Consider the following 14361-nt stretch of genomic DNA (forward strand, 5'->3'; position numbering starts at 1 on the left):
ATAGAACTGCAAGATACTTTTATACTTTTTTTTTTCTGCAATGTTTACCCAGCATCTGTTGGTGGGAGATCTATCGGCATTTGCTTCAGCTTAAAAAAAAACACGTTCAAGTGCTATCTCTAGTGTTAATGTGATGTAAGCCAGACATCGCTCTGCACCCTGAGGGCTGATAAGCCCTTATTTCCTGAAGGTTTCAGTGACAGTGGAACCTAACCAGGAGTGTCTACTACAACAGTCAACTTAAGGCTGCCCCCCCAACCGCGAAGGAATGTAAACCGGTGTAGTGTAAGAGGGAGGTAGTTTATTATGTTGATGTTTTTACACAGTTCATTCCCAAGAGCTTTCCTCACATATATCAGATTACACCTTGAACTCAGCTGCTCTGACAGGTTGAGTTTTTGGGAGATTCCAGTTTAAGACTTTAAAGAGTAAGAGTCCTATAAAAAGTGGTGTAACACACTCTAGATGTGACTGCTTACCGCACATCTGGAGTCTCCTCATTCAACTGCTTGTTGGTCTCTCAAAACTTTTGAGATGGTAAAGAGTGACACCATGTGGACACATTTAGAAAACACGATGGATGAGAGTAATCAAATGTTGCTTCACTTCAGATCTCACCGTTTCACCATAATGCACCAGTCATGTTATTATGTAGGATCTTACAAATTAAGAGGTTCTCCAATTGAAATGCTTCTCCCATTTCATAACTGTACTCCACTGACCAAACACCACAAGAGAGTCAACAACCTTTATTTATCCATATATGCGCCACTCAGAAACTGGGAAGGTGTTACAGGATTTGCCCTTAAGAGAAGCCTATATGGATCATTTACAATTTTTCTTTCTACAATGAGGCCATTGACAAAAATGAAGGGGGGGGGGAGACAATATGGTTGTAACAGTGTAAACACATGGTAATATACATGAAAGCAAAAAAAGCAATAGGTATCAGTGACATCAAATTAAAATGTAGGGTAAGTTAGTATGAATAAGAACAAAAGACTCCTGAAAACCCTAACTTTTTCTCAAACAGCTCGGCATACATTTCTACATAGCATGCAATAAGGCACCTATCTAACACAAGGAAGAAACCTATGCTACAGTTTGAAGCACAATTGTTATCCAAATAAAAAGGAAAGAAAATATTGCTCACAATGTTCACTCCCATAAAAACTGTATCTCTCTCTCTCTCTCATTCCCTTTCATATAACCCAAGCCATATCTAAAAAAATACATCAATTTGTAAAAGTTTTTTTTAATAATTTTTTTGTTTTGTTTTATACACAGAACAGTAAATAGAGCGCAATCCATTGGAATTCAGAAAAATCTTTAAGTCTTGTAAAAGTGAGAAGACTCATGTAGTCTTTTAGTATACACACAACCTTTTTTCATCAATTGTGATAGTTTGCAGAACATGAAGTTACCTATATTCTATACGCAGGTACTGAATTAGTCTCCAAAGTAATAAACAAAGTGTGATGTTGCATTTCATGTACATTTGGTGCAGGGTACAGAGGAAACTGCACAGTAAATAATTAGGACACAGGTCATGTTGTATATGCTACCCAGTAGGTTTTTATTTTCTATTATGCATTTCCTAATGGCTAAATTGCATGTCATAATAGAATCAGGGTGTCAAGCCAGTATTGCTCTCTGTACAGTCTATGCAGCAGCGCTAACCCATCGTAGACATACAAGAAAACAACCTTATAAATATACAAGATGGCTCATGTCTGATGGAGCCCAAATTCCAGAATAAGCTGCATGAGAACACCTGCAACATGTTTATCTCCAAGACTTAAAACAAATTAAAGTCATAAAAAGAAAAAAAGGTGGAGACAAAGTGGATATTACTATCAAAAATGTAATCTTTTGGAACAGCACACTAGTCACCTATACATATATATATAAAAGAAAATCAATAAGTATTTACATTGGATTTTCGATGTTTGCTTCACATGGGTTATGTTGGTGAAAAAGAATTAACTATTTAAATCGAGACAACAGTTCTTGTTCACCAATTGTGTTGATAGCACTGAATAAAGTTGCAGCTGAAAAGCACGTGCCCACCTGAAGGTACATAAACTGAATTCTTCTATCAAAAAGACTAACCGGAGGGTGAAGCATATTTTCCCCAGGTAACAACTTACATCATGTAGATCTTCAAATCACGTTTTTTTTTCTTTTAAAAGTGTTCAAAAAAGAGGTCCTGGAGCAAGAGTAGCACAATCACAAAGAAGAACAGAGGCTCCTTCACAATCTATTATCATACCCTTCTCATCCTGGGTTCAGCTCTGAATTATAGGTTACACAGTCCTTCAGGACAAGCCATTTTCTTTTGAGACTTGAGCGTTACTGTCCATTTATTCTCAACTGCTCCACTTCAACATAGCAATGTGCTGACCTGACCACTTGTCTATAGAAGGTGGCCTGACGTTTCCTGTGGCATGGCAATATCAATGATGGGACCATTGGTAGAACAGAAACAGTGGGTGGGGTGAGCTGGGATGTTTGCGCTTGCATGGGATAGCATGTGCGGTAGGGAGAGGGTGCTCACTGATCTACATGAATCCTATGGTGTCTGGAGAGGGAAGATGAATGGTTAAAGCCTTTTCCACACTGGGAGCACCTGTAAGGTTTTTCAACTGACAGGATGCGCTGTTTTGGAAAGGCATTGTTAGGGAATCCCTTCCCTGTGGGAATGGTGCTGTACTGCTGCGGTTGCGGCTGCGGTGGTTGCGGCTGCTGCTGTTGCTGTTTGTTCTCCAAGTGAACTCTCTGATGTCTAGCAAGAGAGGAGGAGTGATTGAATCTTTTGCCACAGTGGGTGCAGGTATAACTCTTTCCCTCCGAGTGGACTCTTTGGTGCCGGGACAGGGAAGAGGAATGATTGAAACCCTTATCACAATGGTGGCACATGTAGGGCTTGTCTCCCTGCTGGTGCACCCTCTGCTTCGGGGGGGTGCCGTAGGACATGGTTTTCCCAGGCTGGGGTGGAGAAAACACTGGATTCTGCAGGTGGGTTTTGTGGTGGCGAGAGAGAGAAGAAGAGTGATTGAAGCCCTTGTTGCAATGTCTGCAGGTATAGGGCTTCCCTCCGGCATGGACTTGCTGGTGCTTCTTCAGATGGCGTTTGCGGACAAAACTCTTCCTACACATGTTGCATTTGTATGGCTTCTCACCCGAGTGGATCCTCTGGTGCTCTCTCAGAGTGGCAGCAGCCGCAAAACACTTTCCACATTGTGCGCACCTGTGGGGTTTGTCTCCGAGCACGACTGCAGCGTGCGTCTTCTGATGCTGCTTCAGATTCGAAGTTGTAGCGAAGCCCTTGCCACACTGGCCGCAGGTATATGGCTTCTCACGCGCATGGACCTCCTGGTGCTTTTTCAGATGCCTCCTGCGGACAAAGCTCTTCCTACACTGGGTGCACTTGTAGGGTTTGTCCTCTGAATGCATCTTCATGTGTTCTCTCAGTGTGATGGCTGCAGCAAAGCTCTTACCGCACTCTGAGCATCGGTGGGGTTTGTCTGGCAAATGAATCATTTGATGAGACTTCAGGCTGTAGGCATCAATAACATCTTTCCCCATTATCTCAACTCCTGGGGGAACATAGGGCTTTTCTTTCATGTGAATCTTCATGTGCTGCTTGAGGCTGGCCTCCACAGCAAAGCTCTCACCACAGTGGACACAGATGTAAGGGTTTAGGTCTTTATGGATCTCAAAGTGTTGGTGAAGATCAGCTATGCTGCCAAAAATCTCCCCACATTCGTTGCATTGCAGACCGTGGGCTTCATGTATGATTACACCATTCTCAGACTCTACTGTCAACTCCCCACCATGGTCAGACTCTACTTTCACCACATGCTCGCTTTCCGTCTTAAGCAGCACCTCTCCCAGCAGAGCCTCACTTCCTGTCGTCTTGATTTCTGCCCCAGTGAAACAGTGCATCTCACCATGTTCCACCTTAATGTAATCGTGGTCTGACTCGGCTACAATTGCATCCACACATGCTACAGCTCCAAGCTCTGTCCCCAGTCCCTGGATCTTTAAGTCTGAGCCATGGATCTCCAGCTCCAATCCACGCTTTTCTTCTGTCATGATCTCAGTTTCTGCTCCATAATGCAGGTCGACATGGCTGTGGGCTATGACACACTCCGACCCAAGCGTGTCAAGGCCGGGTGTGTCACATTCAGTCTCTGACTCCGCCATGAGCACACACTCCAGCCCCACGACCTCCGTTTTCCTGCCGGGCGATGACACAAGAAGGAATCGGGGGGTATAGTTTGTTTTGTTCAGTGCAGCGCTGATGCTCTGGTCAGTAAGCAGACCTGCAAAAAGAGTGAATAAAGAGAAGACATATATAACTACAGTGCATTAAGTGTTTTATTTTGAGTTAGTTTGTGTCTCTACAACAAAAAGTATATTCTGGGTTTATTAAAGACCACGATAGTGTTATGAAAAATTTGTATCCTAGTTAAAAATGTAGGTTAATTATTTTAATCATAGTTCTCACTGACTCTGGACACAATTATGGAAAGAGACAACCCTGATTTAAATTAACATCCATTAAAACATACGACTTTAACTGTTATCTTTATGCAGACAACATTAATAATCACCCCGTCATCTGATAAGATACAAATCAAACAGAATAAAATGCGTTTGCAGCAGAAGTTTGACACTGATTTTCCCCTGGAGGAGTCCTGCTTGCAGAGATTCGACACCACAACCTTGGCTGACACAATATAGCAATTGGTTCCACAGTTAGAAATTTGGCCCTACCGTTTTCACCGTGGGACTTATCCCTTATTGTCTCTGCTATATAGTTGGGGCATGGGATGTAGCAATCAGGGCTGGATTCTCACATGATCCAGCAAATCCAAATGCCTCCTAAGGTAGCGATTTGGGAAGCAGGACTGCTTACTGCGTTCTCACATCCAATGAGAGTGAAGACAATGCACCTCTAAGCTGATTTGCCAACCACCACAGAAGAAGAGTGTGACAAAAGGTGGAGGAGAGTGATTGTAAATACAGAGAGGGGTTGTTTGTATGCAAGTTCCATATAAAGAAGAAAATCATCAAGTGTGATTAGAACGGTAATATTTACTTAACTGAATAATAACTGTACCGTGATATATACACCATTGGTCCGATCCAAAATTATATATACCACAATTTGGCAATATTGTTCACACCTTAAACAACAACGATTAGTGTGACAAGGGAAGCCCTTCATATTAGATGAGATTATCAATTCTGGCCTATGTTTATTAATCTAACATAAGAGTCTTCAGCATTAATGTCATGCTTAGAAAACTGAATGATTGCGGTTAAGTGTACGCCTCATTTATCATCAACGGTATGCTTGTACTACTTAGCAAGCTAAATTATCTATTTGCTAGCCAAGTTAGCGCTCAATAGGAGCTTCACTAGCTAACACAATTGATAAAATCAAAATGGACCACCCCATGTTGATCAAGCTCTCAATTCTAACTTAATCCGCCAGTCAACGCCTGACCGACCTGCAAAGTTCAATCAGTTTGTGCGTAGTTCGCCAAGTTATGCGTTAATATCAAATTCAACTTTGATGAGTAGAGGCATTTCAATAGCGATGTTTTGTTATTAAACACCGAAGAGCTGGTTGCTAGCCTTCAATAACAGCTACAAATAGCCTTCATAGCCGCTAGTTAGCTGGCTACGATCGAGGGGGAACTGGTTAACGACAAAACAGCATTGTGTTAGCTGCTAAGGTGTTCACGATTTAGCCAGCTAACTAGCTTCATAGCAAAAGCAACATGTGAGTTATTGTAGTAAGCGCTAAGAGAACAGCGAAATACTTACATTAAAATTGGTAAATTAACTGAGTAAATTGGTGCTATTTCTGACACAACTACGGACGCGGAAATTCTCCTTGTGCGAGTATTAACAGGCCATCTTGTTGTGCCACACCAGCACTTCCAGCTAGCCAAGATTACATGCTCGCCTAAGATGGCTGCCGCTAGCGAACGTTAGCCAAGTTAGCTTCCGCCCTTCAAAACATATTGAATTAGCAAGAGCCAACCCCGAAACGATCACCGTGCAAGCCAAAAAACAGTCTTAGCCAAATGTTTGTATGATAATATGGGCATACCCGTGTACGCTCGTTTAACACGTACTATCACCGAATACGACGTTTTAAGCTAATGGTAAACAGGTTAGCAAGCTATGAGCCACACCGTAATTCCAACCAGGACTTGGCTAGCTGAAACAAAGATGGCTAACCGTGAGGGCGATGAATGCTGTGCGAAAAGCCCGGGAAAGGACGCATTTTACTTACATACGAATCCACGTAAGACACAACTCCCACAGCAAACGCAGTTTTAAATACATCAACCAAACAACACTATTATGCAGTTTTACTGCTTAAGAGGGTGCGACAGATCTTGGCTGCAAACCTACAGCCCTCCTGTACTGCGGCAGCACCAGACAAACCACACACGACTTCAATGGCGGCCTTGCTGATGTTAGCAGCTACCCAGCCGAGACAGTATTAGCGTGCTGGCTACATAGCCATGATGCCAGGCTAACAAGCCAGCTAATCCAGTTTGCTAGCCCGGCTACAGCCTGCGCCCGAGTTTAGTACTAGCCTGTAGATTGTAAAACATAGGAGCGGAAGCTTTGCCAAACCGCCCATCCGACCTTGTTAAGTCTGATTTCGCATGCAAAGACACACTTGACGTTGATTCATGAAAGGCGGACGGGCCGATTCTACGACGATGTATAACGTTAGTATGTATTTTTTTAATGTCTCAAAAATAACTTGGATGAGATTCAGAGCCGAGATATTTCCTTATGCCAGTACCTAACTTATGTCGCTGTGTCTGCTTTTTCAACGGAACAAAATGTTAGTGCGAGTCGAGGCCTGTATTTTTCCATTACAAAGTTCGTTACTATCAGAATTGGAGAAGAAAAGCAGACCATAGACAAAACCCCGTACGCTGACTACCATAATAAAGAATATCATATTCCGTTCAACAGAGACTTCTCTCTGCGCTAACGTTGCAACTATTCACGATAGAGTGAGTTGTATTTAAACGATGAACAATCAACAGCAGTAACGTTAAGGATCACGCCGGTTTTAAGTGTATAAATTCGTGCATGCACAGACCCACCTTTCTGTCTTTTTACTTTTGATTGGAGAAGAAAAAAAGAGAATCGTTTAACTGCTTCAAACTCTGGACTGAGAAGGGCTTTGCAGGCTGTTGAGAGGCTCGTCAAACCGCTGTGTGTGTCTTCCTCTCTCGGTCTGTGTGTATAGCTGGCGCCACTGCTCATCTGGCGCCAACGTTGGACTACCGACGCACTTTAGCGAAAGCATTCATTGTCGTTTCAATACAGCACTAACACCACCATCGCCCCCTACAGGCTTGGGGTCCTTCATCCAACACGAGAGCATAAAAACACTCATGTATGTCTTCATATGCAGTATTTGGGTTATATCAGTGGTGGAATGTTACTAAGTACATTTACTCAAATAATGTAGCCTACTTACGTGTACATTCGAGGTATTTGTACTTTAGTCGAGTATTTTCATTTTATGCAACCTTATTCTTCTACTCCACTACATCCTAAAACTGTGCTGAAGATCAGTACTTGAGTAAACATACTTATTTACATTCCACCCCTGTAACAGAGAATACAGATGGAGGACGAATCAACATATTGGTATGGTTGTAACATGGGGAGGGTTGTAACAACACCAATTCCACCAATTTGAGATAAGATAGGAGTCATGAGATCATTTCAGTATTTACCTACTTCCTCCCCGATCAAACATGGTGGTCGTCAAGGCTGGAAACAGGCACATTTAGAACATATAGAGAAAAACTGATTTTGAGGTTAAAAAAAAGTTGTTGTTTTTTTTAAAGTATTTTTTTTTTAACCATGACAATACAGCCTACCAAACAGCCAATTCAAGCACTGATTGTGACTCTGATTAAGAATATACACACATTGACACACAACATTATTCCTTTTTTTCACACATATTATAGTGTAGCATCCATTTTTACTTCTTTTGTCTAAAAAAATTCAGTTATAGTTGCTGAAGCAAAAAGTGTTGCAGCCAAACCAGGTCTCCCCTATTGTCGTAAGCCACCATGAGCCGCCAGAGCAGCTCCAACTAAGGGCGTCACTTTGTGTTTAAATGTGGTGGGGGCGGAAGGGCTCAGAGTAGGTGTGTGAGTGAAGATCCACTTACCTCACGAGTCATGACGAGATACAATATTGGGTTCACAAGAAAGAGACGAGAAGATATTTTAACACTATTCTGAAGAAATATTAAGTGCTGAAATAGATGAGTGGGGGTTCTGGGGGTCACCCCCCTGAAAATATTCAGCACTTAAACACTAATTTCCTGCATTCTGGATAATTTTTCTGCACCAATTTATGGTGCAATATCTTTATTTAAAGGGAAATACAAAATTCAGGTGGCAGATGACAATTCAAAATAGAATGCAATATATTGCAGTAATTAGTAGCTTGTGTTTTACTGGCTAAAGTTACTTTTTCCATATTAACATTGCATTCTATGTTTTGTCATTGTGCAAATAAAACTTTTGCACTTTCATTTGTTATTTAAAATTTCTTGTTGCAAGCTAAGCGTACATGTCTAACAAATGCTTCCAAAAAGTGGTGGGAACAAAATCAGCTGTTTAAAAGAATGGTGGGAACATGTCCCCAATGACACCTATGGCTCCATCACTGCTGGTCAAAGATTCTCTAAGTCTTCAAAAGATATTCCCTCATTTTGATTGTGTTGGTGGAGAATAACTCTTTTCTCAGTTAGGTTGAGTTGATTTTAAGGCAATGTAGAATGTGATAATTGTCAAAGCTTATGGATCTTGAAATATAACAGCAATATTATTCTTTGTAGGTTTTACAAAGAGCTTTGATGAGGATTATCAACTAGACACAATTAGCAGTAATAAGGATGAGGTTCTAGACACAGTCCTTTTATATACAGTATGCTGGATGTTTGAGGGTATGTAGTAGTAAGGGATTAGTCCCACAAGATGATGCTGTTTTACTATTGTCAGTTTGATGAATGCCCTGATTGTTTGGGCAGCATGTATTGTACATATCATGGGAATGAGTCCAAAGGTAGACATAACACAAATGTGATCTTGAAACAAACAAAACAAATTGAAGGCCATTCCTTAACATTGTAGATCAAATCAATGTGAGAAATTCCCAAGGCTAATGCTTTTTGAAGGCCACAGTTTTAGGTGAGTCTCGTACTTTGAACACTTGGAAACATATAAACACTCAGATATTGCTATCTCTATCCTCAAAGTCGAAATCTAAATCTATATAAATTTTCATTTTCATTTTACAGATAAAAAAGGGTTTTATATTGAATTAATAAACACTCATTTTTAATTCAGGTTCTTTCAACTTTTCCTCTCCTCTCCTTTGTCTCAACCTTCTTTGTTTCAGGCAGCATATTTGTAGTAACACCCATTTCCTCACTATTAAACACCCAACCAGGAATACTGGTTTTACATTGAGAGTAAACCACATAGCTAACATTCTGTCCCACACACCGTCAGTCACCCAGTTTCACTGGAGCTGTTTCAGGAACTCATTTTCTCTGTGGATACATCGTCCTGCTCACTTTTTGTTGAGGCTTTTCTTTAGCTGTTGATCTCAACCCATTTTAGTGACAGGTTAACGCTTCGTTGCTGAGCTAAATCACCTCTGGGTTTTAATTTTGCTGGACCTCTTATTATTTAGCTCCTGGTAAAAATGTCCCAGCCTAACTCTCTGGATTTAGACAGATACAACAGCACAGAGAGATCTCGTCGCTCTACCAGTCGTAGCCAGTCCAGGGGGCCCAGGGCCCAGGCCAAGTATGGGGATGTCCTGTGTGACTTCTGCACAACAAGTAAGCAGAAGGCAGAGAAGTCGTGCTTGGTGTGCCTGGCATCCTACTGCGAGACCCACATCCTGTCTCACTATGAGTACCCCGCCATGATGAAGCACAAACTGGTCAAAGCAACAGGTCAGATGAGAGAGAAGATCTGTGCACAGCATGACAAGCTGCTGGAAGCTTTTTGTCGCACGGATGAGACATCAGTGTGTGTTCTGTGCATGATGGACGAACACAAACACCACGACATCGTCCCGGCTGGAACTGAGAGGACCGAGAAACAAGTGAGTGGTGAATATCTGTCAGTCTATACTTTATTTATGTTATTTGTTGTACAAGGCCTCTGCTGTGGCATCATCCACTGATGATGGCAACTTTAATGTGATTCCCTCTACAGAAACAACTTGGTACCACGCTGCACAAGTCTCAACAGAGGATTGACCAGAGGGTAAAAAAATGGCAGGATCTCCGACAAGCTGTTGAATCAGTTAAAGTATGTAAAAATCATCTCACTCAAGTCGTACTTCTATCAACATACAGTGACAAAATGTAACTAAGTAGCCTACAGTTACTCAAGGATTGTACTTAAGTACAAGCACATGGAATTTTTACTTGAGTATTTCAATTGTATGCAACTTTATACTCCAGTATAGTAAGTTGAAAACGGGGCGGTCCTTCTGAGCTCATGAAAAGTGGATGTTTTTTAAAGACACGTGGGTCTCACAGAACAGCAACATTACAATTACATTAATATAGCAGTATTATTAATCCAAAAACACGATATAACAGTAAGACACTGCCAGGGACCATTTTTCTGCAGAATGAGTACTGTTACTTTGATGCTTTACATACATTTTGCTAAAAATACTTACATACTTTTACTTTTACTTAAGTTTTGAATGCAGGACTTTTTACTTTTACTGGAATGTTTTCACAGTGTGTTACATATTTGAACAAACTCTCTCCCTCTATTTCTAATGTATCTCATCAGCACTCAGCTCTGACGGTACTAGAGGAGAACGAACGCATCTTCACTGAGCTTCTGCTTTCCATAGAGAGGAAACACAATGAAGTCAAGGAGATGATCCGTTCCCACGAAAAGACCACCGTGACACGGGCAGAGATACTGCTCAACCGCTTGGAGGAAGAGATCACTCTGCTGAGGAAGAGACACACTGACCTGGAGAAGCTCTCACATACTGATGATCACATACACTTTCTACAGGTGAGCTTGATCTGTACTGAGGACCCCCACCAAGACCTTGTGTGGTGCAAAAAAGAGAAAACAGTAGTATTATGCAATGTTTGGGCTATGTACTAGATACGTCTCCTCTCTTATCTTTATCTTCTTATTTTATACCAGAGCTGGCAGTCCCTGTCAGGCCCCTCAGGATATGAAGACCTCAACAACATCAGCGTTGCTCCCAATTACTCCTTTGATGCCACCAAGAGAGCCATTGCTTCACTGAAATTACAAGTAGAGGAAGTTAGCAAAACAGAAATGAGCAAAATCATAGGAGCAGGTGAACAAATTTGTCTTTCTAACTCTCACATGGCGTTGATGTCTCTCTGTAGAGGGGTTCCCATCAGGAGCGGTGTTTTAGGTTGCTGTCGCTTTGACAAAGCTTATGCGGCCATGTGTTTTCTTAACTGTCTCTTCATAGTGAAGGAAGTCTACGTCACGCAAGAAGGTGAGACAAAGACGAGGAGAGAGTCAATTTTGAGGGAAGCACCAAAGACAAGAAAAGAATCAAAGACATGGGAAGAATCAAAGACATGGGAAGAACCGAAGACAAGAGAAGATTTCATGAAGTGTGAGCTTTTTACAGAGAAGCCTGTCTTAACCTGTTTTGAAACACTAATTTGGCAAGGCTACTTGGCAATTATATCAAACCCCACTCATACTCCGACTAGTGAAGTGTATGCTGTACCAAAAGGTTCAAAACGATAGTCATTATGTCAAATAGTAGGAATCTCTAACAAAGGGACAGTAAAGGGAGGTGTTACGAAAGGCATGCTGCTCGCAGAACAGGTTTGGTGAAATTTAAGAAAGCAAACTTACAGTTCAGTATAACTTAAACAAACACAGGTGCTCCTGCTTATACTCCACCTGTGGAAACTGTTTTAACAAAGCGATGCAGTAAAAGGTTTTAGTGGGATAACTTTGTCATTCCTGAACATATTCGTGTCACAGGCTCATAATCTCAAAAGAGACAAATACCAAAACATTTGATAACATTCAATTGGAAGACAAAGACTGCAAAAACACCTTAATTATACTGTTCTGCATTGTGTAGACTCCTGCCAGTTGATTCTGGATGTCAACACTGTCCACCCAAACCTTCACCTCTCTGAGGGTAACCGAACAGCTACGATGAAGAGTGAGCCTAAGAACTACCCTGATCACCCAGACCGATTTGACCACTGGCAGCAGGTGAGAATTTACTGCTCACCAGGGTATCATCAAAGAGGAGGAGGGAAGTTAACCTATTGGTATAAGTGTGCCAACAGGTCATGTTATATGACAATGTTATCAAGAAGGCGGTCATAACGAAACCTGAGTACAGACTTAAGACTAAAAGGAGCCTTTACTGTCAGGCAACATGCTCTTTGAATCGCCCCCGTGAAGTGGCATAAGTGTTTAAGACTTATTTAGTTGTCAATTGGTATTGATTAAAAATTGCTACCCAAATCTTAGTCTTTAGTTTTCCACTGTGCAGTCACACTAAGATTTCTAAGTTATGTAAACTCTCATCTCAACAGCTGTTATTAACCATGCATAAATGAACTCTTTGTCTTTTGATCTCTCATTCATCCAGGTGTTGTGCAGAGAGAGCGTGACTGGGGCTCGTTGTTACTGGGAGGTGGACTGGAGGGGAACAGAGGTGGACGTGGCTGTTACCTACAGGGGAATCCGTCGTAAAGGAAATGGCAATGAATGCAGCCTGGGCTGGAACGACAAGTCGTGGAGTCTGTACTGCTCTGATTCCAAATTCTCCTTTGTGCACAATAATAAGAGCAAAGATATTGCAGCTCCAATCTCATCACGTATTGGCGTCTACGTGGATCATGCTGCAGGAACACTTGCATTTTACAGTGTCTTGGATGGCATGAAGCTTCTGCACAGAGTCCAGACAACATTCACAGAGCCCCTCTACCCTGCGTTCAGTGTGTGGGGCTTTGGTACTAGTATAAGACTTTAGAAGAATAATGTTAGTAATTTGCATCAAAGTTACTCAATATTTTCAATAAAGATGTAAAATTTGAATTGCTCGTTTTTCTTTACCATTTGCTAAAGGTTTTTTTCCCTAATGTATGATTGTATGTGTGTTTTAAACAATTCAATTGAGCTGTTTTTGTTATTTTGGTCACTGATTGTTGTTTTAGGGCACTCTATCTGAAGAGATGATAACAAAATGTGTCAGTTTTAAGTAGGATAAATATGCAATACTTGATAATCATGTTATTTTCTCGATGTCTCACATCTTTTTTTCTGTTATTGTTAAAGCATGTCACATAGGTTACTGGTTTGTTATAAATGCTATCTGTGAAATAAAATCACTGTTTCTAAAACCCCCAAAGAATCACTGATTTATCTGGCACATAAAAAATGGATTTGCACAAGACAGCTTTCACAGATCCTGTTAAAAATAAACCACATTATGTGCAGAGTGGCTCAACATTACTGGAGTTGGTGTTGTTTATCTTGGCTCCATTAATACAGAACATCTGGAAATACCCTTCCACCACCTGGGCCCAACAGTAGTGAAAACCAAGAAAGAAAAACTTGCATTTTCCAAACAGGCATCAAAATGTTTTGTTTGCTTGAAGTTATAAATGTAGAAAATGTTCAAAGCCTGAAAAGCAATAGGATACCAACAGAACATAAAATCAAATCATATTGAGGGTATTCTTGGCTACAGGGGTAGAGAGACATTAACAAGTTAAAGCTCCAGGGGGCATCAGAAACACGTTTTGCTGAACGGACATGCTTTAAATCTACATCACACAAACAGGATACACACATACACACACACATACACAGAGAGAATTTGTTATTCTTTGTTCCAAAATGAACTTCTTTAGTAGCCGGGCAGTCTTACTTTACTGTAAGAGAGGAAAACTGGGAGAGGAAACACACATAGAAAGAAGCAGACTGCTTTTTTGTTTTGTATGAAGTCGAGCTGAGTTGCTTCAGGTAAGCCAAAATGAAGAAATTAGTATCGTGCTTTTACCTAAAAGACTTCGGAAGAAAGGAACACCTAGGTTCCGAGTTTACTTCCTATCAGCGTCTCACACTAAACTACATCTGAAACTTGGACACATTCAAGATGTCAACTGTTAAATGCTATTTTGGTAATCCCAATATAGTTTTTCTTGAGCTGCATAGAAGACATACTGCACTCGGTGCCCAAACCTGAATGCAAAGCACGCTACTACAGGTTCAGGGG

At 41.2% G+C, this 14361-nt stretch overlaps 2 protein-coding genes across 8 annotated transcripts; one reads left to right on the plus strand and one right to left on the minus strand.

Annotated features, from left to right (window-relative positions):
* Positions 1–734: 734 nt before the first annotated feature.
* Positions 735–7334, minus strand: si:ch211-198a12.6 (uncharacterized protein LOC563253 homolog). Of its 4 annotated transcripts, none has more exons than XM_038737325.1 (2): positions 7152–7334; positions 735–4328 (listed from the first exon to the last, which is right to left on the minus strand). In XM_038737325.1, the coding sequence occupies exons 1-2, from the start codon at positions 7312–7314 to the stop codon at positions 2554–2556; spliced, it is 1938 nt and encodes a 645-aa protein (XP_038593253.1). In that variant the 5' UTR covers positions 7315–7334; the 3' UTR covers positions 735–2553. The 4 variants fall into 4 exon arrangements, with proteins under 4 accessions (XP_038593253.1, XP_038593255.1, XP_038593254.1 ...); XM_038737327.1 differs by lacking the exon at positions 7152–7334 and adding an exon at positions 6317–6521; XM_038737326.1 differs by lacking the exon at positions 7152–7334 and adding an exon at positions 5842–6196.
* Positions 6693–13592, plus strand: ftr14l (finTRIM family, member 14-like). Of its 4 annotated transcripts, XM_038737331.1 has the most exons (8): positions 6741–6768; positions 9815–10194; positions 10308–10403; positions 10902–11135; positions 11274–11433; positions 11575–11724; positions 12208–12344; positions 12730–13592. In XM_038737331.1, the coding sequence occupies exons 1-8, from the start codon at positions 6756–6758 to the stop codon at positions 13111–13113; spliced, it is 1554 nt and encodes a 517-aa protein (XP_038593259.1). In that variant the 5' UTR covers positions 6741–6755; the 3' UTR covers positions 13114–13592. The 4 variants fall into 4 exon arrangements, with proteins under 4 accessions (XP_038593257.1, XP_038593259.1, XP_038593258.1 ...); XM_038737329.1 differs by having other exon boundaries at positions 6693–6768; positions 11274–11724; XM_038737332.1 differs by lacking the exon at positions 6741–6768 and having other exon boundaries at positions 8477–10194.
* Positions 13593–14361: the final 769 nt, after the last annotated feature.

This window comes from Micropterus salmoides, unplaced genomic scaffold (assembly GCF_014851395.1).
Source record: "Micropterus salmoides isolate LMB-PRFRI ecotype aquatic unplaced genomic scaffold, ASM1485139v1 Ms_hic_scaffold_22, whole genome shotgun sequence".
NCBI classification, from domain to species: domain Eukaryota; kingdom Metazoa; phylum Chordata; class Actinopteri; order Centrarchiformes; family Centrarchidae; genus Micropterus; species Micropterus salmoides.